Source organism: Eubalaena glacialis, chromosome 8, assembly GCF_028564815.1.
Source record: "Eubalaena glacialis isolate mEubGla1 chromosome 8, mEubGla1.1.hap2.+ XY, whole genome shotgun sequence".
NCBI classification, from domain to species: domain Eukaryota; kingdom Metazoa; phylum Chordata; class Mammalia; order Artiodactyla; family Balaenidae; genus Eubalaena; species Eubalaena glacialis.
The window spans coordinates 96,172,084-96,197,179 of NC_083723.1; the positions used below are offsets into that span (position 1 = coordinate 96,172,084).

The 25,096-nt window shown below is 37.0% G+C and overlaps 1 protein-coding gene across 1 annotated transcript in view; it reads left to right on the forward strand.

Moving 5' to 3' along the window:
- The window catches only part of CFTR (CF transmembrane conductance regulator), a 199,644-nt gene that overhangs the window by 162,069 nt on the left and 12,479 nt on the right, over positions 1-25,096 (forward strand). The window contains exons 23-24 of the mRNA XM_061198249.1: positions 13,420-13,575; positions 23,736-23,825. Of these exons, the coding sequence (XP_061054232.1) occupies positions 13,420-13,575; positions 23,736-23,825 (246 nt within the window). The remainder of the gene's footprint in view (positions 1-13,419; positions 13,576-23,735; positions 23,826-25,096) is intronic.

The window sequence follows — 25,096 nt, forward strand, 5'->3', positions numbered from 1 at the left end:
CTGTAGTTGTGGCGCACAGGCTTAGTTGCTCTGTGGCATGTGGGATCTTCCTGGACCAGGAATCGAACTGCATTGGCAGGCGGATTCTCAACCACTGCGCCACCAGGGGAGCCCTGGGACCATTTTAAATGTGATTCTACTTGCAGAATATCTAATTGATTGCTACCTTACCAACTAAAGAAGCTGTAAAATAAACAAAAATTATAACATGTTTTAGATTTTGCATCTTGAAACTATCTTCCATTTCAGGTGAGGGAAATATTTTGTTGCTGATTCCATCTAAAGTTTTCTTAAATTTTACCTAATTGACACTCTTTCAAACAAGTGGTACTTTTTTTCTTAGCTTTTTTCAATTTGCTTGTTTAGTTGGAGTTTTCATCAAGGTATGGATTGTTAAATTTTTTTCCCAATAATGTACTAAGCTATAATTATTTATGAAGCAATAATTTTTTATTATTTAATAAGCAAAAATAACCTTGTACTATTTTGAAGTGTTTTTTATGGATCCCAGCACTGGGCTGAATTCACAGAAGTTACTCAAATATACGGATTCTGGAACTGATTCTTAGAGAAGGGGATGGTCATTCTCCCTACATTTTATGCTCTGTAAATGTGATTTTATATTCTCTCCAGATTCCTTATTCTGGGCCACTCTGTAAATCTAGCAGGAGTATTATATTGTTTTGATTGCTTTCTTTTCCATTTAAATTGAGATAGAATACAATAGGGCCACTTCTTATGAAAACTGAATTTTATTTTATTTTATTTTTAAAAATATTTATTGGGTTGCGCCAGTCTTAGTTGCGGCTCACCAGCTCCTTAGTTGTGGCATGCATTTGGGATCTAGTTCCCTGACCAGGGATCGAACCCGGGCCCCCTGCATTGGGAGCACGAAGTCTTAACCACTGTGCCACCAACGAATTCCCTGAAAACTGAATTTTAAAACTTCATCTCTCTGTGGTTTAATTTCAAACAGATTTTTTTTTTTAACTGGGGAGATAATGGTCAGTAAGGTTTGTTAGGCCATCATCACTGTCACCAACACAGAAACAGACTGTTTTCACTTGCTTTTGCCCATGGGTTTAGGAATGTTTGATAATTGGATGTATTAGGCAAAGTTCTGATAAGAAAAAAGTATAGAGTGAGCAAAAATTTTCTACATCTTATGCTAAATGGCTTGAAATTGCACACTGGAAATTTTGACTTACCTTTTAGTCTAGTTAGGAAACATATATTCACATACTACTAAAATTAGCTCTTTATTATATTTATGCTCATCAAGAATGAGATTTGTTTTTTCCTGAGAGAAAAGTATAAATGGGCATAAATGGAAAGACTAGGTTTTAGACTGAATTTTCCCCTAATATTAGAATGAGGTTGTCTAAAGTTATGCTTTGGAACTAAGTAAAATTAATGGTTTGCCTTCATTCTTCCCTTCCATTGAGAAAAGCATAATTAATTACTCTTTCTTACTTCATACGTCAATGAATGCCATAGGCAGCTGAAGGTCACCAGGATGGATGCCAAAAGCGCTGTGAAGTTATAACAACAGCAACAGATAGGTTGATCCACAGGAGGAATAGATTTGGTAAATTATTTGCTTTCCCTCCTCCTGACATTCTCCCATCCATTTGCTTTTCCAATGCTCACTTGCCCGCTAAATTAAATACAAACAAGTCCTAGTAGAGTGACAGAGTTTCAGAGTCCTCATTTTTGTAGGTAGTTTCCTTGATGTGAGAGTAGTAATCAGAGACGCTGTAAAATGAGAAGAAGCAATATGCTCAGGCATTCCGTCTTCTCTGAACCTTTATACAGGAAGCAGGCGATGTGTCTTTGCAAGACACTCCCTAGGTGCTTTGGGAGAATTGAAAATTACTCACATAAGGCTATAGATGTTTATAGAGCACTTATCATGTCCTAAGCACTGTTTAAAGACCTTTATTTGCTATCACATTTGATCTTATTATAACTCCAAAGGTAGATGTTATTACCCTTTTTGCGCATAGTGGAAGAAACTAACAATCAGTTAAGTGAGTGAAGTAGCAGGGATCTCAAACTCAGATCTGTCTGACCTCAAAGTCCTTTTTTACATGCTTCTCTTAAAAGAAGAAAAAGAAGGAGCAGAAGAAAGAAGACAGAAAAAGAGAGAGAGATCTGTCACAGAAGATGTCAATCTAAAAGGGGAAATGTGAAATCCAGTAACAGCTAAAGCAGAATTACTCTGAAGCTAACAAGGCTGAGGTTTCAAAGAACTTCACTTGCCTGAGCCCCTTTCAAGGCCCTGTACATAATTTTGTGTTTATAATTTTGAAATCTTTATTCTTGAAAAGAGCTCCCCTCCCCACCCCAAAAAATTATACCCTTGAATAAGAGATATATAGATAAAATGCTAAGGTAATTCAGACGAGGAAGCAGTTATTATCATTTGGCTGGGAGTTGGGCTATTCAGGGAAGGTTTTCCACAGGAAGTGGCATTTAGAATGAGGCTCAAGACTTAAACTGTGATTTGAATAATTAAGGTGGGTGAAGAAGGGTGCTGTAGGCAGAGGGAAAAACATGAGGCATGGAGCATGTACGGAAAACAATGACTGGTTCAGTCATTCGATGACTGGAGGATGCATAAAGGATGTAATTGGATCCAAGATTGGTGCAAGTTGGTGCAGATTATGGATCTTGAGAGCCAAAGCAATAAAGGGAGGTGATAACTCAGAAAATCCTAATTGATTTTGCTACCACATGGTCTTTGAGAGCAGTGGTTCTCAAAGTGTGGTTCCTGCACCAGCATCATCTGCGTCACTTGAAAACTCGCGAGAAATGCATATTTTTGAGCCTCACTGAGCCCTACTGCCCAAGGGGTGGGGACAGTGGTCTGTGTTTTATCACACCTTCCAGGTGGTGCTGATACGTGCCCATCTACTTGTGAGAACCCATATTTAAGAGAGTCGTTAGGTGTAGAGGAGTGATGTAGAAGAGTGAGGGTAGAATTCCAACTGTAAAGGCTTAGGGAATGGGTGAGTCCTAAATTGAGGGGTTATATAGAACACCAATGTTGGTGGTGGGAGAGAGAAAGCAAGAACATCTGTCTAAGAGGATGGGTATATAGAGGGATTTGCCTTTGTTCTGTAGGAGTAGTTGGGAGTTTTTTTGTTTGTTTGTTTTGTTTTGTTTCTTGAGACAGGAGGAAAGGAGATAAGTGGAGTTAAAGAGAAGTGGAGTTAAAGAGAATCATTGAGCAAAAAGCTGGAAAACTGAAGGTGTTCTTATTAGGCTGCCTTAATATTTTAAGTCAACTTCCAAAATCATTGAAGTTGAGTAGTGTCAGTCCTCTGATTTTGTTCTTCTCCTTCAATAATGTGTTGACTGTTCTTTTGCATCTCCATATAAACTTTAGAATCAGTTTGCCATATACACAAAATAACTTGCTGGGATTTTGACTGGGATTGCACTGAATCTATAGATCAAGTTGAGAAGAACCAACATCTTGACAATATTGAGTCTTCCTATCCATGACCATGGAATATCTCTCCATTTGTTTAATTTTTCTTTGATTTAATTCATCACTTTTGTAGTTTTTCTCATCCTGATCTTGTGTATATTTTCTTAGATTTATACCTAAGTATTTCATTTTGGGGAGTGCTAATGTAAATTGTATTTTGTTTTTAATTTAAAATTCCACTTGTTCATTGCTGGTATGTAGGAAAGCAGTTGACTTCTGTATATTAACCTTGTATCCTGCAATCTTGCTATAGTCACTTATTAGTTTCAGGAGTTTTAGTGTTGATTCTTTTGTACTTTCTACATAGATGATAATGTCATCTGCGAACAAAAACAGTTTTACTTTGTTCTTCTCAATCTGTATGCCTTTTATTTCCTTTTCTTGTCTTGTTGCATTAGCTAAGATTAGGATGCTGAAAGCAGTTGTAAGAGGGGAGCATTCTTGCCTTGATGTTGATCTTAGTGGGAAAGCTTCACGTTTTTCATCATTCAGTAATAATAGCTGTAGGATTTTTGTAGAGGTTCTTTATCAAGTTGATGACCTTCCCCTCTATTCCTACTTTGCTAAGAGTTTTTATCAGGCATTGGTGGTGGATTTTGTCAAAGGCTTTTTCTGCATCTGTTGATATGGCCGTATTATTTTTCTTGCCTGTTGATATGATGGATTGTATTCATTGATTTTCAAATGTTGAACCAACCCTGCATATCTGGGATAAATCCCACTTGGTCATGGTGTATAATTCTCTTTATACATTGTTGGATTTCATTTGTTAATTTTTTAAAGCATTTTGCATCTATGTTCATGAGAAATATTGATCTGTAATATCTTTAGTTTTGGTATTATGGCAATGCTGGTCTCATAGAATGATTTAGGATGTATCCCTTTTGCTTCTATCTTCTGAATGAGATTGTAGAAAATTGGTAGAATTTCTACTTTAGGTGACTTGTAGAATTCACCAGTGAATCTATCTGGGATTGGTGCTTTCTGATTTGGAAGGTTATTAATTATCAATTCAATTTCTTTAAAAAGTATATGCCTATTCAGATTGTCTATTTCTTCTTATGAGTTTTGGCAGATTGTATCTTTTAAGGAATTTGTTCATTTCATCTAAGTTATCAAACTAGTGGCATAGAGTTTTTCGTAGTATTTCTTTGCTATTAATAATATGTATTAAGAGATGTAGTGAGTTTCCCTCTTTCATTTCTTTAAAAAAATTTTAATTGAAATATAGTTGACATACAATATTATGTAAGGTTCAGGTGTACTACATAGTGATTTGACATCTGCATACATTATGAAATGGTCACCACAATAAGTCTAGTAACCATCCATCCCCATACAAAGTTATTACAATATTAACCACATTCCTTATGCTAAATAAGGTAAATATTCTTTCATTTTTGATGTTAGTAATTTGTGTCATCTCTCTTATTTTCTTAGTTAGCCTGGCTAGAAACTTATAAAATTTAATGATCTTTTCAGAGAACCAGTTTTTAGTTTCATTGATTTTCCCTACCAATTTCCTGTTTTCAATTGGTTGATTCTACTGTAATTGTTATTTATTTATTTTTCTTCTGCCTAATTTTGATTTAATTTACTCTTCTTTATCTGGTTTCCTAAGATGGAAGCTTAGATTATTGATTTTAGTTATTCTTTTTTGTATTACATATTCTTTTCTATACAAGATATTTATATTATACTACAGATATATGTTTATTTTGTATGAGATATATTAGATATTTCTTCTTTTCTATAGCATTTAATATTATAAATTTCCCTCTGTACTGCTTTTGCTGCATACCACAAAATCTGATAAATTTCTTTTTTATTTTCATTTATTTGAAATCTTTTTTTCCCTTGAGATTTCTTTTTTACCCTATGTGTTGTTTAATGTTCAAGTATTTGGGGATTTTCCAGCTGTCTTTCTGTTATTGATTTCTGGTTTAATTCCATCGTGGTCTGAGAGCATACATTGTATGAGTTGCATTCTCTTGAATTCGTTAAATTGTGTTTTATGACCCATAATGTGATTTATCTTGGTGAATGTTCCCTGTGAGCTTGAGAAGAATGTTATTTTGCTGTTGTTGGATGAAGTAGTCTATAGGTGTTAATTATATCCAATTGACTGATGATTGTGTAGAGTTCAACTATATCCTTACTGATTTTCTAACTTCTGTGTCTGTCCATTTTTGATAGAGGAATATTGAAGTCTCCAACTGTAATAGTGGATTCATCTATTTCTCTTTGCAATTCTGTCAGTTTTTGCCTCATGTTATTTTGACACAATATTGTTAGGCATATACACATTAAAAATTATGTCTTTCTGGAGTATTGGCCCCTTTATCATTATATGGTACCCCTTATCTGAAAATTTCTCTTGCTTTGATATCTGCTCTGTGTAAAATTAGTTACTACAACTTTCTTTAATTAGTGTTAACATGGTATATCTTTTTCTGTACTTTTAATCTATTTATATATGCCTTTACATTTAAAGTGGGTTTATTTCTTTAAAGTGAAATTAGTCAGGGAAAGACAAATACCATCTGGCTTCACTTATACATGAACTCTAAAAACAAAAAAAATGAACAAATATAACAAAACAGAGATTCATAGATACAGAGAACAAGTGGTTGCCAGAGGGGTGGGCACTGGGAGGATGAGAGAAATAGGTGAGAGAGATTAAAACTTTTTGTAGTTGCCCTAAAATTTGCAATATATGTTTTCAACTAATCCAGGTCACCTTTAAACAACACTATAGTGCCTCACAGGTCGTGGAAGTATGTTATTATAACAAAATACAGTTACCCCTGAACAGGGTGGAGGTAGGGGGTGCCCACCCTCTGCACAGTCGAAAATATCTTCTCTGTTTATCCGAGATTGCTCTGTACACATGGTCCCTCTTTATCCGCAGTTCTGCATCATCTAATTCAACCAACTCTGGATATTGTAGCACTGTAGTGTTTACTATTGAAAATAATCTGCGTGTAAGTGGACTTGCACAGTTCAAACCTGTGTTGTTCAAGGGTCAACTGTATTCCCACTTCCTCCCTCTTTGTCCTTTGTATTATTGCTGCCATTCATTTCACTTATACAGAAGCATATATATAAACATACATAATTGAATACATTGTTGCTATTATTATTTTGAACACACTACTACCTGTCAGATCAATTAAGAATAAGAAAAATAATATTTCTTATTTTGCCTTCACTTATTCATTCTCTGATGCTCTTCCTTTCTTTACGTAGATCAGAATTTCTGACTTAATTTTCCTGAAGAACTTTTTAAAACATTTATTGCAAAGCTGATCTACTGGCATCAAATTCCCTTGATTTTTGTTTGAGAAAGTCTTTATTTCTCCCTTATCTTTTGAAGGATAATTTCACAAGGTACAGAATTCTAGCTTGGTGGTCCTTTTCTCTCAACACTTTAAATATTTCACTCCATTCTTTTTTTGCTTGCATGTTTTCTGAAGAATAGTTGAATTTAGTTCTTTTCTTTGTTCCTCTATAAGTAAGGTGGTTTTTTTCCCTCTGGCTTCTTTCAAGATTTTTTCTTTATCTCTGATTTTCTGTAGTTTGAATATGATATACCTACATGTAGTTTTTTGGCATTTATCCTGCTTGGTGTTCGGTGAACTTCCTGGACCTGTGGTTTAGTTTTTGACATTAATTTGGGGAAGTTCTGAGTCATTATTGTTTCAAATATTTTTGTTCCTTTCTCTCTTTCTTCTCCTTCTGGTATTTCCATTAGTGGTATATTATACCTTTTGTAATTGTCCCACAGTTCTTGGATATTCTGGGGGTTTTTTTTGTTTAGTCTTTTTCTCTTTGTTTTTTGGTTTGGAGGTTTCTGTTGTCATAGCCTCAAGCTCACAGGTTTTTTTTCTTAGCCATGTTCAGTCTGCTGTGCCCATCATAGCCATTCTTCATTTCTGTTAAAGTGTTGTTGTTGTTTTTTATCTCTTGCATTTCTTTTTTAATTTTATTAAAATTTCATTCTCTCTGCTTACACTATCTGTTCTTGCATGTTTTCTACTTTTTCCATTAGAGCTCTTAGCATATTATTCATAGTTGGTTTAAATTCCTAGACTGATAATACCAACATTTCTGGCATATCTGACTCTGGTTCTGATGCTTGCTCAATCTCTTCATACTGTGTTTTTTGCCTTTAGTGTACCTTGTAATTTTTTTTTAAAGATTTTTTTGTTTTGACATGGACCATTTTTAAAGTCTTTATTGAATTTGTTACAATATTGCTTCTGTTTTGTGTTTTGGTTTTTTGGCCACGAGGCATATGGGATCTTAGCTCCCTCACCAGGGATCGAACCTGTACCCCCTGCATTGGAAGGTGAAGTCTTAACCACTGGACCGCCAGGGAATTCCCTACTTTGTGATTTTTTGTTGAAAGGTGGGCATGATTTACTGGATAAAAGAAACTGATAATTAGACCTTTAGTGGTGTAAGGTCTGGGGAAAAGGGAAGTGTTCTATTGTTCTATAATTAAGTCTCAGTCTTTTATTGAGACTGTGCCCTTGAGCAGTGAACTTCACAAGTGCTTCTCAGATTCTTCTCCCCCTTAGGTGCAACAGTACACTTGTGTGGGCTGGAGTTGAGTATTCTCCTTTCTTCGATCAGTTAGGTTCTAATAAAAAACCCAGTAGGTTAGGTTCTGGTAAAATAGTTTCTCTTGAAGGAGGCCTTGTTAAGAAAAACAGAATGTTCTGTAATATTATGAAATTGTGGTTTCCCACATCTTCCTGCTGGATGCACCAGAGGGTATTTCTGTGTACTTCACTGTGAGATGAACTGTGATTGAGCTCCTGGAGGTAATACTTACAAAAGTGTGGGGACCTCTCTATGAATGACTTCCCTGGGACGTTTTTACTCTCAGACTTGACCACACTGAGCCTCCAGCAATTTGTTGGTTACAGTTTAGATTTCTCTACCCTTGCTCAAGTTGCTATGGAGGTTTCTGATCATGGGTTTCTGCTCCAGTAAGTTGTGATTCTGTCCGTCTCTCCACTTGTGGTGGCAATGATTTGCCCTGTGACTTCATTTTCTGAAGGATCTAAGAAGAGTTTTGATTTTCAGTTTGCTCAGCTTTTCACTTGTTGTTAAGATAGAGTGATGACACCCAAATTCCTTATATGCTGGACCAGAAACTAGAAGTCTTGTTTTTCAATTTTTTGGTCCCTTTGCCTGGCACATTGCCTAGCTTACTATATGTTAAATGCATGAATGAATGAATGGATTATACCTACTTCTAGGTCATATGATTGATTACAGTAGGAATTGATTCTTAAAATGTTATTCTGAGCAACTCTCTTAAGAATGTAATTTCTACTGCTTTGCCCTTAGAACCTTTAACAACATCTTGCAAACTGTAACAAGATGCCCCCCAAAAAACTTCTTGCATGGTGATTAAGAAGTAGGCTCAAGTTTAGTATGGATCTTCCTTGACTTATGATGGGGTTATGTCCTGTTGAACCCATCATAAGTTGAAAATATTAAGTCAAAAATGCATTTAATACACTTAATCTACTGAACATCATAGCTTAGCCTGGCCTACCTTAAACAAGCTCAGAACACTTACGTTAGCCTACAGTTGGGCAAAGTTATCTTACACAAAGCCTATTTTATAATAATGTGTTTAATATCTCATGTAATTTATTGAATATTATACTGAGTGAAAACAGAATGGTTGTATGGTTATGGAAAGGTTGTGAGTGTATTAGTTGTTTACCCTCATAATCGCATGGCTGACTGGGAGCTGCAGCTCACTGCTGCTATCCAGCATCATGAGAGAGTATCGTACCACATATCACTAGCCCAGGAAAAGATCAAAATTCAAAGTACAGTTTCTACTGAATGCATATTGCTTTCACATCATTGTAAAGTCAGAAAATTGTAAGTCAAACCATCTTAAGTCAGGGACCATCTGTATATTATTTCTATTATCCAAAAATCCTGCAAGCTTAACTGTGGTCTAATTCATCTTCTTAAAAGAGAGAGAGAAAACATTTGAAAAGGACTTAAATGGGCATTTCTTGTTTAATTTTTAATGAATTTCGGTATTCTTGGTTCTATGGTGTGTCTGAGTCCATTCAGGGTGCTATAACAAAATATCATAGGCTTCGTGACTTATAAACAACAGAAATTTATTTCTCACAATTCTGGAGTCTGGGAAGTCCAAGATCATGGCACCACAGGTTCAGTGTCTGATGAGAGCCCACTTCATCATAGGTGTCTGTCTTCTCACTGTAACCTCACATGGTGGAAGGGACAAGGGATTTCTCTGGGGCGTCTTTTATAAGGGCACTAATCCCATTCATGAAGGCTCCACCTTCGTGACCAAATCACCTCCCAATGGCCCTACCTCCTAATACTGTCACATTGAGGGTTAGAATTTCAACATATGAATTTAGGAGAGACACAAATATTCAGCCTATAGCATGGTGAAAATATGAAAAAATCAATATTTTGTGCAGAAAAATGATTCAATCTTCATATTAAAACACTTTGTTCACAGAAATTACTTTAGTGAAGAGATGTCCTATTACTTTCTGGGCTCTTAATTTAGGCCTTTACTTCACAGAACCTGTGCTTTAAATTTTATTTTCAACGCATGAGAAATGTAGCAAGTATTTCATAACTTTAACTTAAAAACAGTAACTTAAAAAAAAACTTATTTTTCTTTTCAGTCTCAAATAGTTTTTTCTTAAAAGCTTTTGATTTTTGCCTAAATTTTTAACATCACCTTCCCCTAACTAGAATATCTCTTCCTTTTTTTCCTTTTCTCTTACCTCTCAAAATACAGGCTGTGATTTTAATTTGGAGCTAAGTCTTTCATGATAAACCTAGATTTAACAAAATGCCTCAGATGATATATTGTATATATTACAGTACTGGACAGTCCTCTGATTAAATAGATATTGAATCAGACTTCAAGGTCTGTTCTTTTGGGTGAGCTTATCTGCTTTCTCCATGTGTAGTCTCTTTAAAATACTAAGATGCCACAAACAATTCACACAATATCAGGGGCTCAGATCATAGCAGCATAAGTGCCTAGTATCTATTTGATTTGTTAAACACATATGGAATTCTGTCTTATACTGGTTTTATAAGGAGCATAGTCTCAAGAACTTATTATGTTAGGAATTATGTTTTATTAATAATAAACAGATTAATAATCAACATATAAAAGTTACAATTAGTATAACTCTGGGGATCCAAATTTCATTTGATTTGGCATCTTGATTTCTGGAGACTAAAGGGGGTGAAAAATAATTACAACAGGTTTCAATCTGTTGCAGTATTAAAATGGCGAATAAGACACTCTGAAAAGAATGTACTGAGACTGTTCTAGTCATGGTACAATGCAATTACAGCTAGCACCAAACTCAACACTGTTTAACTTTCCACATAACATTTTGATTTATCTTGATCCAAAGTTCTCAAAGAGGAGGTACACTGAAGTTACTAGAAAACATTGACTTGGAATTAAGATCTATCTTAAAAGCTTATTTGCGGGAAGTACTCTGGCCTTATTCAACAGATCACTGAGAAGCCTGGAAAAACAAATCCTGGAAAAGAATTATTATGTGCCAATTATATAAACAACAGAAGACTTTGTTATGTATGAACCAATTAGATTCCGTGCTGTTGAAAACCGTGTGTGACATAATGCAATGCCAGCAGTTCAACAATATAAGGAAACCAGAGTGATAGCTAAAAACTTTAAAGCTAAAGATTTACAAATTGCGTCTTAATCCAGTTTTATCCCAACATAAAACCTGTGTTCTCTAAACATTCAATGTTTGCTTCTTAAGGAAAGGGAATGTAGTTATTTATCCTAATCATTAGAATCCTGGCTAATGATTTAAGAGTCTGAAACTCAAGGAACTTTTCATCAAAAGTGCTTGATATGACTTTAGAGCAGATCACTTCCTGCTCCTGAACTTGCCTTCGCTTCTCTTTCCTCATGCCTCATCTACACAGGGCATACTCAGATTGCTTATACAAAGCCTTACTGTTATGTTTGGAAAATCATGATGTATGGTGAATGTGTTTGTACAACATGGGCTCATTCAGAAATAGAAGTGTGCATATGAAATTCCACAAGATTTTTAAATTAAGAGTTGATCTGGTAATTGACCAAAATTGACTATATCCATTTATTTATTAGATCTACTAAATAAGTTTATTCATTCATCTGCCCTCCCTCCCTTCCTCCCTTCCTTCCTTCCTTCCTTCCTTCCATCTATCTACCCACCTGCTCACCCACCTGTCTGTCTGTCCATCCATCCATTCATCCTTCCATCTGACTGTCTCTCAGTCAATCCAAATAAGTTTTTATTGAGTATTTATGTGAGCCAACCACTATGCCAGGTGCTGAGAATTCAGTGGAAAACAAGATAGATTACCCTGACCTTTTTGAACTTATATTCTTTGGGTGAATACAAGCAATAATCAAGGAAAGAATAAATAAAATAATTACCAATTGTGATTAGTAGTATGAAGAACCTCAACAGGGTGTTATGTATAACATGTTGTTTATCTGATTTTTCTCAGTTGTCTCAGAAAACAAACGTGTGAAAGTCCCATTATAGGGCTCTTATGATAGACAGAAAGACAATTGTGTCACTTTTGTTTATCAGCTTACCTAAAGGCCTAGTTTACTACCAGGTTCCTAATCAGTATTCAATAAGTTATTATTATTGTGGGTTTCTGTACGCTCTCAAGCATTTATTGTGGTCTGTAACTAGTTCCGGTTTAGAAACTGTTACTAGTCTGTAATAAGTATAGAAATTGAGAGTAAGCATTTCGAAATTCATTTTTATTTTCTACTTTTTAAAGTACTGGTGGTGGATTGGAAACTAAAACACAAAGCAAAACGGTCCTTTACCACAAATAGTGTAAAAAGCACGATTTACAAGACCATTTGTTCAGCTCTCTTGTAAAAAGGCTAAATGATAAAAAAGAAATAACAATAATGTAAGGGCAAAGAAAGAAACATTCAGTGCCACTAAATGTCGAGCAGTTTATTCAGGGTTTAGTTAATGACTGCAGAAATGTTCTGACCCACTCACAGCATCTTCCTCTAAGAGCTGGGTCTGAGCTGGCATCAGAACACAGAGTCAGCTCCCTGTGGGGCACATGAGGCACCTGTCCTCTCCTTGCAGTACACAGCCTTCTCACTTCCATGCTGTGTTCTTACAGTCTTTAAGGAACAAGAATAGTTTTTTCTTTTCCTTAATATCCCTTTTGCTTCCTAAAATTCTCTTCTTGCCAATCAGAATGGATATAAGAAGTTGATTTGACAACTGTCCACGTGTTTATCCACTGAGGAGTGGCGAGGCCGAACCTGCCTTCCGTGAGAATGTGAACTTATTCTTTATTTTAGGCCTAAACTTGATGCTCGCTTATTTTATTATGGCAGTATCTAAATATTAGAACTGTTGCAGATTTATTAATTTTCAAACTCATATTCATGTTTGGAACTAGATCAAGCTATAGGTCTCTGCTTCTGGCTTGAGCCCATTCTCAAAAATTATGTGCATTATGACACTCTATCTTTGTTTTCTTCGATGCAAAATGGGCATTTTCAACCTTTTTGCCATTAGTAAAGGTCAGTGATAAATGAACCCAGCATCAGGGGTCCAATTCGTTATGGCCAGTTTCTATATTGTCTTCCAGGGTTGCTCTGTTCCAGATCAATTTTGGTCAGAATTTGAAGTGTGCAAAAAGGTTTGAATGAATAAGTGAAACTTCCCCTGGTGATGATTTAAAAAACAAACAACAACAACAACAGCAACAAGAAAATGGTTCCACTGGGGTTTTTTATTAACGTTTAATACCAGATTACATTTATGGTATTGTATCTGTCTGTCACACGAGTAATTCCATCACTTATATTCTAGGTGGGCCTCTTGGGAAGAACTGGATCAGGGAAGAGCACTTTGTTACTGGCTTTTTTGAGACTGCTGAACACCAAAGGAGAAATCCAAATAGATGGTGTGTCTTGGGATTCAGTAACTTTGCAACAGTGGAGGAAAGCCTTTGGAGTCATACCACAGGTAAGCCAGAAAGACTTAGCTAGTAAAAAAATGACTAAGTACATTTTTCCCTTTATTTGCCACTTGCACTCAAATTCACATTTCCCTGCAAAATATATTCCCTATGTATCACTGTCTTTTTTTTCTGCAATGCAGCCTTTTCAAAGGGAGAAAAACTACCTCTAGAAGTTTGGAATTCTCTGACATACAGTTATTGAACTATTAATAGTTTTGATAGCTTTTTCCAGAAGACATAAACCACAGCAGGAGCATGGGGCTTTTGTTTTTATCAACTTTTTATTTTCTGCTTCAGTGGTCTGAGCTCCAAGTTAGCAATCACAGCAGGTTGAGAAATGCTTTGCAAGATATAAAAGATGCTGCTGAAATAACAAACACTTGGAAGCATGAAGTAGTGGAATTGAAAATAAAAAGTGTAATGATTGTTTTTTTTTTGTTCTTTGAATAGAATGAACCATGTCAGAGTAATCTGTAGCTTTTTTTTTTTTTTTTTTTAATGTCACTCTTTTATTTGGGTCACAAAGGATCTTCAGCCTCACTGGCTTAGTATATTCTATCTGTGTTATTGTGCAAGAGGACTTTATAATTATGAGAGAAATAGCAACAGTTCCATTTTTTTTTTTTAATTTTAACACATCAGGTGCCTCCTTTTTATTTATTTTTATTTTTATTTTTTTATTTTTATGGCTGTGTTGGGTCTTCGTTTCTGTGCAAGGGCTTCCTCTAGTTGTGGCAAGCGGGGGCCACTCTTCATTGCGGTGCGTGGGCCTCTCACTATCGCGGCCTCTCTTGTTGCGGAGCACAGGCTCCAGACGCGCAGGCTCAGTAGTTGTGGCTCACGGGCCTAGTTGCTCCGCGGTATGTGGGATCCTCCCAGACCAGGGCTCGAACCCGTGTCCCCTGCATTGGCAGGCAGATTCTCAACCACTGTGCCACCAGGGAAGCCCAACAGTTCCATTTTTAAATGATCTTAATGGAAACCAAGGAATGTCTTTACTAGGACCAAATCTGAAAGGCATGGGCTGTATATCTACTGGTGTTCGTTCTCATCTCTATGGATATAGTTGCTGTTTTAATATCTTTGTTCCCCTTGTACTAATGGGCACTGAATCCTTTCTACTACCATGGTGCTAACAATTCTCTACTTTTAACACAAAATTTAAATGCCAGGAGCATCTCCAGGTAGATGCTACAGGCTGCAAATCTAGCCTGAGAAAACAGCTTGTATTTCTTAATAGATTACCTCTGTGGAACATTTGCTCCTTTCATCTAATGAGGCACTAAATATTGTAACTGCTAGACTGATGCTTTTAATTCATTTGTCTAAACTTTGTCATGTTGCCAGAAGCTTCATCAAAAGCTTTTTCAAAAGTTCAGCTTTGGTTGAACTTTTGAAAAACAGTATTGTTTCTTCAGAAAGAAAAAAGGGATTGTCAGAGGGTCTGAAGATAAAGAAACACTGGGAATACAAGTATCCCAAGGTGACAGCATTAGGCAAGATAACAATGTTGAAGAGCATGGGATAGAATTTGGTTTTCCGAGAAGCATTGCCGTTCAGTTGACTCTGTTTCCTGATCCCATTTTAAACTACAGTAGTGAAACTTTTGTTCTTTTTTGTTGTTCTTGTTTATACAAATTTGCCCATTAGAATAAGCAAAGCTCTAAGAAATAATTTCAGTTTCATTGAGAATCCTTTAGTTTATCTGCCATGTGATGAAAAGATTTTTGTTTTATTGTATGTTCTATTTAGGAACCCAAATATGCAAAACATAGAGGAAAACCAAGTGGGCTAGAATTATGAAAATTCTTTATCTTGCCTCTCTGCCAACATGAATCTTCCAAACTTGCCTTTTCCCTCTTCTATGGCATCAAGTTTTTTATAAACTAAACAAGAAATACTTTGAGCTACGCCTTTAAAACTGTGTAATCGTGCTAATAAAAATGCTTCTCATTGTACATGCTTATGACCCTGGTTTCTGGGACTGTCTTCCGGTATCACAAGGATGTCTATAGACAGAAGGTACTATTTCTTGTACAGTGACATCTTGAGAACGTTAAGTGAATGCCCAAGAAAGAGAGAAAGAGGGTAAACTCCTCAGACCTTTTTAACATCCAAACCAAGAGTTGCTTTTATTTTCCCAACTTTCCTTTGAAAGTTCAAATTAAGTAATTTTTTTCCTTTCCTGGAGTTTGATCTTTAAAAAGCAGAAAGAAGAAATTAAAAATCCAGGAACTATTTTTGTTTGCTTTTCCATCTTTTTTTTTTCCCTTCCATCTTTCTGACCTTACAAGAGGTTCCCCCAAGACCTCTGACATTGAGATAACAGAGATCTCTAGGTCAATTAGTCACTTGTTTTCAGACACATGAAACAGGAACTTTGAACAAGAAACTTCCCTCTCCCTCATAGTGATCCCGAGACGTCAGCTGTGGAATCACAAGATGTCATTAGTTTCGGCAAATTCTTGCAGTGTGTGTGTGTGTTTGTGTGTTCTTCCCTCCTGCAGCTAGAAAGCAATCTTAGAGAAGGTACCAGCGTGGAAAACAGGACATTGTGTACATTTCAAGGTGGAGCCTTCTTTAATTTGATCTACTTTACCTCTAAGCTCTGAGAGCGTGGAGAAGACAGTGAGGCCTATAGTCAGCGTCCCATTGGCTTAGGCAGTTGAACACCAAGACTTAAAATTGTTCATTCGCCTTGAATCTTGTTAATCACTTAATTCATGAAAAACAGAAAAATAAGTTTAAATTTATTTTAAAGCCTCAATTACAAATCTGAAAGGCTGCAAACTATAATTGGGGAATGACTAGGCCTATTCCTGTAATAAGACTTTATGATCTGAAAATAATCCATACCTGCATACGACTTCCACCAGAGCTGGAGCATCTTTTGCTATCAGGGATATCAGATAAGGCCAAATCATGTATCTGTAGAGCTGAACAATGAAACTGTGAGTGCAGCAGTTCACAGTCAATTTCATAATAATTAACAATTTAATAATTAGTTATTAAACTACTTCCATATGCTTTAAATGATAATAAGTACCATAGGTTCCATACTTACGTAAAAGATACTGAGGTCCCAATCCCACCCATGAGCTTTCAGTGGGAACTCATTGCCTTAAGTCAGAGATCAGAGGAAGAAGCCAAGATAATAAATTAAGCATAGGTAATTAAGTATAGTGATGGAGTGCCGTGGGTAATGATGAGCAAGAATCCACCTCCAAGCTCTGTCATTGCTACTTCCACCACAGAACTGTAGCCTTCCTTCTTTTACTCCCACTGCTGTGCTTTTCTCACCTTATTCTTTGGAACTCTCTATTACATGTTGCACACAGATTAAACTTTTTACAGTAGCATTCCAACTCTGTGATTTGCCAAGTCAAAAACCTTCTAGGAGACCCCTTTCTTCACTGAATAACATCCAGATTCTTCCATTTGTGGTTTAGGTCCCTGATAATCTGGTCCCAACCCAACCTGCCCAGTCAGATCCACCACTCTTCATACCTGGGCACCTTTAAGTTTCAGTCAAGCTGGACTTACTGTGCCGTGAGATATACCTCACTTTTCTCACTCATTTCCTCTGTCCGCGCACTTCCTCTGTCTGAGATGATCTTCCTTCACTGGAGTCACTTTGGCATCTCAGATGTTAAATTCTGCCAGATGGCCTTTTCTGACTCCCTCCCTTTCCCTGTTAACCCTGACTCTAACCCCAGCTCTCCACTCCCACATCCCAATCCCGGATGGGATCTAGAACTTTGTTTACAAATCTCTCCTGGTACTTCTCTATGTCTTATATTGGAATTATCTGTGTATTTGTTTAATTTCCACTCAGTATTGTAAACACTTTGTAGACATACTAGTTAAGGAAGCAAGACGTAAAGACAAAATCAGCAACAATCAAAGAAATCTAGCAAGAAGAATAGAGTAGCAATGCTAAATTAAACATAGATTTTTTTTCCCCTTACTGATTTTTCTATCTCTTATATAGCACATACAGTAGGTTACATGGTAGGAATTCAAGATGTATATTTTTCTGCTGAGTCACTAAATGCTTGCTCTCTTTTACAAGAGGCTGTGGTTCTACCAGTGTCTGGGTTTTCTTGCCGTATAACCTTATGCAATTTATTTAATTTATCTGAGCCTCAATTTCCTTGTCTGTAAAATGTGTATAATAGTAGTAACTACTTCATTGGGGTTTTATGAGGATTAAATGAGTAAAGGAATAAATAACTCGAAGTACTTAAACTACTCCCTGGCATGTAGCAATTACAACACACTGTGTTATGCTGGTTGTTACTATTTTTTAGAGTTCCTTAAGGATAGAGAAGCATGTCTCTTTCATCTTTGTATTGGATTGGAAATGAACAAATGAGTATTGACAGTTTCACAAAGAAGATGATGATGAAGGTGGGCCTTAAAGGGTCGTAAAATGTGTAGGTTTTAGAAGGGTTGGGGGCAGGGAGTTGTGGAGAGGATACTCCAGGATCCTAGACACGGATGTTGTAAATAGCTACAGAGGTGGAACTAGAAAGAGCTGTGGGGGCAAAATGGGCAGAGGAGGCCGCCTGTTAGGGAGCGTTAGGAGAAAGAGGGAAAGACTTCACTAGTACTAAAGTGGTCAAGGAGTGGGTTGAGTCTTCTTGAGCTGGGAGGAGGGTGGTAAAAGGGCAGCCGAAGAGCATGCTGCGGCTGGCTGTGTGTGGACAGTGGAGCAGGCAGGATGGGAAGCAGGGAGATGGGCTCAGACACTCTCTAGCTGTGATATGGTAAGAGCCTGGACTAAAGTGCAGAGGACAGTGGGCATTGGGCGTGGAGTGCAGAATTCAAGGGAGAAAAGAAAAATAACTAGTATGGACATTCGTGCAACACAATTGTACTATTTCTGAGCCTAACCATTTGAAATTTGTGATAATTTGGCCAGATCTGAAAATCATTTTTTAATGCTATTTCTGAAAAAGTGTGTATTAAAACGTAGTGTAAAAGGTTGTGAAACATTAAATGACTTTACAGAAACAATAATCTGAACACGTTACATGCAGTCATTTACATACAAATAAATGCTATGTACATCAGAATTTTAAAGTTATTCTCAAGTTGCTATCAACCTTAAACATTTTTGACTAATAAAATTCACCTTGTTTTTGTTCCTAGATGTTCCTAAAAGCAAAGCAGCATTTATTTTTAGACATTCTGTAATCCAACCTTAGGATCTCGATTTGTTCATATTGGATGAATTTTTATTGTACAAATTCAATGTATAATAAAGTTTTGCAAACATTGCCAAAAGGCAAGATCACAGACACTTTGATGCTTATAAACATTTGGGCCACATTTTAATAAAACTATACATTGTATGTGTATATATATACATATTGTGTATATATGTGTGTGTATATATATATATATTTTTCCCCCCTTCTGAGCCAAAACAAAACAACACTATATACTTAAGGATAAGGAGTCATTCCTCCCACTTGTTTAATTTATACTACACTCAATAACCACAGAAGACAAATGCTTTTTTGTTTTTCATCTGACCTCCAAGGCTAAAGCATAATACCTTTTGCTGTGATGCGTGGCCAGCCCTGAACGCCCCACACAGGCTCAGCCATCGCCACTGAGCTGAGCGGTTGAGGAGTCAGCTTCAGGGAAGAGATGAGTCAGGTGGCGAACAATGGTGCTCTCTTTGTTCTTCCTTGAGCCCCAAGAATTGTTCTTTGTAGCGTACATACATGATGACATTACATAAATATCAAATATTTGCACATCCTAATTTTCCTACCGGTGAACAGTTTCTTGAAAGAGAGGTAGAAGATCATTGTGATATATAATTTCCAGTGTATTTTTTGCTGCACAATCAGACTGTACCTCCTTGGCCAAACCATGTAACTTCTTAGGACCCTGGCTGTTTCATCGTACACCAGGAAAAGGACATAGGTGACCTCCAAGGACCTCTCAGCTTTAGAGATGAGTTTGTAGAAACACTGCTTCCAATAGTATAGAAAACAATGGGACACCCACTGGCACCCCTCAAAGCAAATGAGTGCCAGATACTATTTGTCAGACAAGAATGGAATGTTTGATTAATTGTATGTAACTGAATTTTAACTGAACCAGTTCGTTCACTTAATTTTTCTTTAAAGTTAAAATTAAAGTATTATTTTAATGCTAGACAATAAACTGTAAACAAAAGACCTACAGAATTTCTGAATGGTATCAAATCCACTACATCTAAAAATTTGGATGTCTAGTTTCAACAAAAACTTTCTTCCTTTGTAATTTTGAATATATATCTATTTTAAATAAGAGTAATATATAGTATATTGCCATACATTTATTATGTATAAATTATCAGGCTACTGTGAAAAAAGTTAGGCATACCATTTCTCAAGCAATTACAAACATCAAAGTTTTAATGGGCTGTTAGTACTATTCATTTAAACACTCTGGGTTGTGGTAGCTATTCTTTCAAAAGGAAGAAAAATAGTATGTGCTGAACTGTGGCTATGATGTTTCATAGTTTTACTTCTTATGTTCACATCAGCCCATTTATTTATTCAGGCAGCGTTTACTGAGCATATACTATGTAAAGCCTGTGTGCTAATGACAGGGTACACAGCAAAGTTATGGTCTAGGAGAGGAGATAGACATTAAAAACAAAATGCTCATAAATGCATATGTAATTTTAATATTCACTATAAGCCGTATCCTACTGGACGACCTTATTCCGTGTTAAGAATCAAGAGAGATTCTCTGAGGAAGTGACATTGAACTTGAGACCTGAAGGATGTAGTTGGCCATAGGAAGAAGGTAGGGGATGAGATTCCCAGGCAGGGAGGATAGAATGTGTGAAGTGAACTGAGGAAGTAAAAGAAACCCAGGTGGCTGGAGGCTGGAGTGAAAAAGGGAGTGGAGTAGCCAAGGGCACTAAATGAGACAGGCGAAGTGGAAGCGGCTGCATTGTGCAGGGTCTGTAGGCCATCTTAAGGGTTTTACATTTTGCTCTGAATGTAATGGAAGGCCACTGACAGTTTTTTAAAAGGTTAGTGACATGATGCAACTTACACTTGTGGTGATTGCTTTGGTTGCTAAATGAGAGTGGACTGGGAGGGAGGCAAGAGTGAAAGGAAGGAAACCAATGAGGAGGTTCTTACAGTGTTCAGAGAAAGATACTGGTGGCTTGAACTATGTGGTGGCCGTAGAGATAGAGAAACAAATGGATTTGAGATATATTGGGGAAAACAATCCACAGGACTGATGATTGGTTCCTTTTAGGAGGATCAGGAAGAAAGATAAGTCATGGATGACTCCAAAGTTTGTGGATTGATAAAACGAAGGTGCCATCTATCAAAATGGGAAAGCCCAAAGTTAGAGCAGATTTGAGAAGAAAGGTAGCGTCTCCCCATTTTACAATAACACTAAGGCTCAAAGAGATTGGGTTCCTGTTCGTAGGTATACCTACCAGGCCAGAGCTGCATTGCCACAGCATCTTAGCAAGGCACCTTGCCTTTATAACTTCTGTGTCTGCTTTGATGTTATGACACCTTTGGCCTCTACACAGTCCTTCAGAATAATGGCCTTTTCCATTTGGCCAAAGTAAAATTTCCTATTGTGCTCTTCCATTGGCTGTGTTAAGTCTCTTTGAAAGTTACAAGGTCACTGTAACCCATATAAAAGCCTTCAAGTCAGGTCCTGAATAGGAACAGGAAGCTAAAATCTCCACTCCCAGTGCAGGAACTGAGCCTGTGACCAGAGGGATGGATAGCTTGGATTATGACGATGCTGCTGAGCACTGATGGGCTCTTTATGGACCCAATGGGCTGCACCTGCTCAACCTTTAATCTTTCTTGCGCTCCAGATTGGAATAAAAACTGGTCTGCCCAGGACTTGAGGCATTTTGCTATGGTTATGAGGAGCACAGGTTTGGAGACAAACACTCTTAGGTTTGAATTCCAGCTCTATAACTACTAGCTAAGTAACCCTGGGCAAGTCACTTAACTTCTCCCAGCTGTGATTTCTTCATGTACAATAAGATCTATTTCATTAAGTTGATATGAAGATAGAAAGAGAGAACACATGTAAAGAGCCTTACCTGGCACATGGTAAGCCTGCCATAGACCGGAGCTCTGTGTTCTGGCCTCTGAGTTCCCGGTGGAGATAACTTTAGTGACTGAAGTAAGACATTGGCTTATACTTGGTAAACCCTCACAGTTGTTATTTCCTATGTTTCTCAATAATGCTAGAAGCTTTTATATAAAGAAACATAATATTAAAAGAAAACATGTGAAAAACAGTAAATGGCAAAATTCCATTGGCAAGCCTTTGAACTTTAGATACTAAATAAACCTAATTGCTTCAATAATACATTGGCGTTCTCAGAGCCACTTCTTATTTAATTCTCTTTAGTTTATCAGAATCTCCCGATAGCACACTTTGCTCACTTTAGCTTATTTAGACATTACTTTCATTTACTTGGAAGCTTGGAGGAGGATGTACAAATATATCCATCATCTCTTATGAGTCATATATTTGTCTCTTATATTCACTTTTTTAAAAAAAAATTTATTTATTTATTTATTTATGGCTGTGTTTGGTCTTCGTTTCTGTGCGAGGGCTTTCTCCAGTTGCGGCAAGCGGGGGCCACTCTTCACCGCGGTGCGGGGGCCTCTCACTATCGCGGCCTCTCTTGTTGCGGAGCACAGGCTCCAGACGCGCAGGCTCAGTAGTTGTGGCTCACGGGCCTAGTTGCTCCGCGGCATGTGGAATCCTCCCAGACTGGGGCTCGCATCCGTGTCCCCTGCATTGGCAGGCAGATTCTCAACCACTGCGCCACCAGGGAAGCCCTTACGTTCACTTCTGTAAAACAATGGAAGCATCCCTTAGGAACGTGATTTGATGCAGATTAAGAAATACCAGCATAAGTCTTGTTGCCTTCTCCGGAGGGTTCCTGTGATATCTGGCCACAACTTTGTTCTTTAAGCCATAAATTATGCCCCGGGGAATGAGGTTTCTAATGTGACTCTCCTTGAACTTGGCTGCCATGGTGAGGATACTCTCCTTCTGCCTGAGAGGCACAGACACCATTCATCTGGGGCTGACTTACCTTGTGCAGTTCCTCACAGACCAGTTGGGCACTGAGCATTCTCTCTTAGTCTAAGGCAATTAGTGAAAACTAAAACTTCAAAGAATTTAGTTCTCAATTCTCCTGACTGGATGTTATTAACCAAAGGCAAAAGAAAAATAGTAAAGAAAAAAATTTTCTGAATGTTACGTCAAAATTATTTTTCAGTTCACCCATGTGTACAGAGAGAGAGAGAGAGAGAGAGAGAGAGAGAGAGAGACCTAAATATTATTTTTATTGTTGCATCAGCATTTCCCAGTGAGACTGATTTTCTTTAAAAATTTTTTTTTATTCATATAGGCAGACCTAAGTAGACAGTGATGTAGCAAGTAGGGGTGATAGCTGTGCAATGCTCCTTACAGGAAATTTGATTGTCATTTTGCCACCTCAGCAGGATCCAGCTCATCTGCCTCCCTTCCCTTCTGTGACATGCATTCAGTTAAACAAATATTTGATTTTCGTTCTTTCACTGATTTCTAAGTCGTGACACTCTCCTGTGTCTGTCTGGTTGTATAAGTAGAAGTGTGCCTTGGTTTATAGACCATATAAACATATGTGTTTGAGTGTCTGTAAATTCATAGTTTCAGAATCCCTGAGGAAGCTAGGCTCATAAAAGAAATCCAAGGAAAATACATGAACAAAATAGGAATTTCTTCTAACAAGTTAATTATAACTCATAAACTTATAATTTTTAACTTTAATTTTATATTATATTTGTTCATAGTAAGGAATATTACTAGGAATAAAAAAATTTTAATTTCCCACAACTTATAGTGATCTCAATTTCTTTATTCTAAGGACATTGTGATTAGATAAGTGTTAACAAGAGGCTTCAAATGTAGCTGTAATATTTTATTTCTTAAAAAAGATACAAAGCAAATATGATAAAAATTTAAGAAAACTGGATGGTAAGTGCATGGATGTTTGTTGTGCTATTTTTTTAAATATTTTTTTCTGTGTGGAATATTTCACAATAAAATGAGGGAAATATACAAAGTTGTGTAGGTTATTCATGCTTTCCTCTTTTTTTTATTGCTATAGAAAGTATTCATCTTTTATGGAACATTTAGAAAAAACTTGGATCCTTATGGGCAGTGGAGTGATCAAGAAATATGGAAAGTTGCTGATGAAGTAAGTATGCTCACTGAAGTAATTTTGAAAAAGGTTGCTCATAACACACAAGAGTGGTTATCACAGCTGAGAGAATTTTATACACTTTGTGCATGTATGTGCATGTGTGTGTGGATAACTTTAAAATGGAAAACTCTAATATACCTCGAGCACCAAGTTTTTTGGATTAGACCTAGCCTTTTCCTCAGTAGTAAGTCTCCAACTATCAGGCCCCAGAGATAGTATACTTTGGCCTTCTTCCCAAATGCGCATCACTGAGACATGAACTAGGAGAGACCCAGACACCTACAGCACACCAGGATTATTCCCGATACAGAGGAGCATCTGTCCACACCTTCTCATCTACTCCCTGTCTGGGTTCTGAAACTTTCCCAGCACAAGAAGGAGGCTTTGGTTTGAGATGATATACTTCTCTGGGAAGCATAGGTTTAGCACAAAAGGTTAATGATCATCCTAGAACACCTGCAGATGGCTACAGTCTTCTCTGGAAGTCACCAGAAATCAACTGCCTTCAGAGGCTTTGGCTATGAGCACCTCCAGCCAAAATACCACATGACCTAGATGTGGCAGACTCTATTCCTTGAGGTCATTAGGACATCATAGGAAATACATGGATTAAAATGGAATCTAAATTCCTAAATCATACCCTGTATTTACCCACCAGGTGGTTCATTATAACTGAAGGCATTATATGGAGGAATTTAGGGTTGGGGGAGAACTAGAGTGGGATTCTTTGTTCCCTTAACAGACACCCTAGGTGTTAACTGATAATTCTTGAAATACAGGCATTATATTTAAGAAAAGGAGAACATAAATTGTTCCAGTTTACTAAACTTGAGGTTTATGTCCAAAGCTCTGGGTGGTGGCAGAGTACAATTGTGGGACCTAAGAACGTTGAGATGCAAAGGTCTTCTCAGGGAACAGCTTTATTCCACTATCTCTGACATATTTGGTCCTTGTTGTAAAGCCCAATTCTGTTTATCCCAAATGTTCTTTCCTTTGCTTCCTCCCTTCAGAGTGGATCTTGCCAGAAGCTTTGAAATGCCTGTCAGTGTTAAACACTTACCCATTGAGTGTCTAACCTTAACATGCCCCTAATAAAATGCACTTAGATTAACCGTCTTCATTATCAAAGTTTCCTTATTACCGAACAAACAGGGGTTTTAAAGAAAACATTAACTAAATTGCAAGTGACACATTTTAAGGTCTTTGATGTGACTTCAGAGAATGAACTATAGGAACACAATGTGGTGGGAGAGAAACTTTGAAAG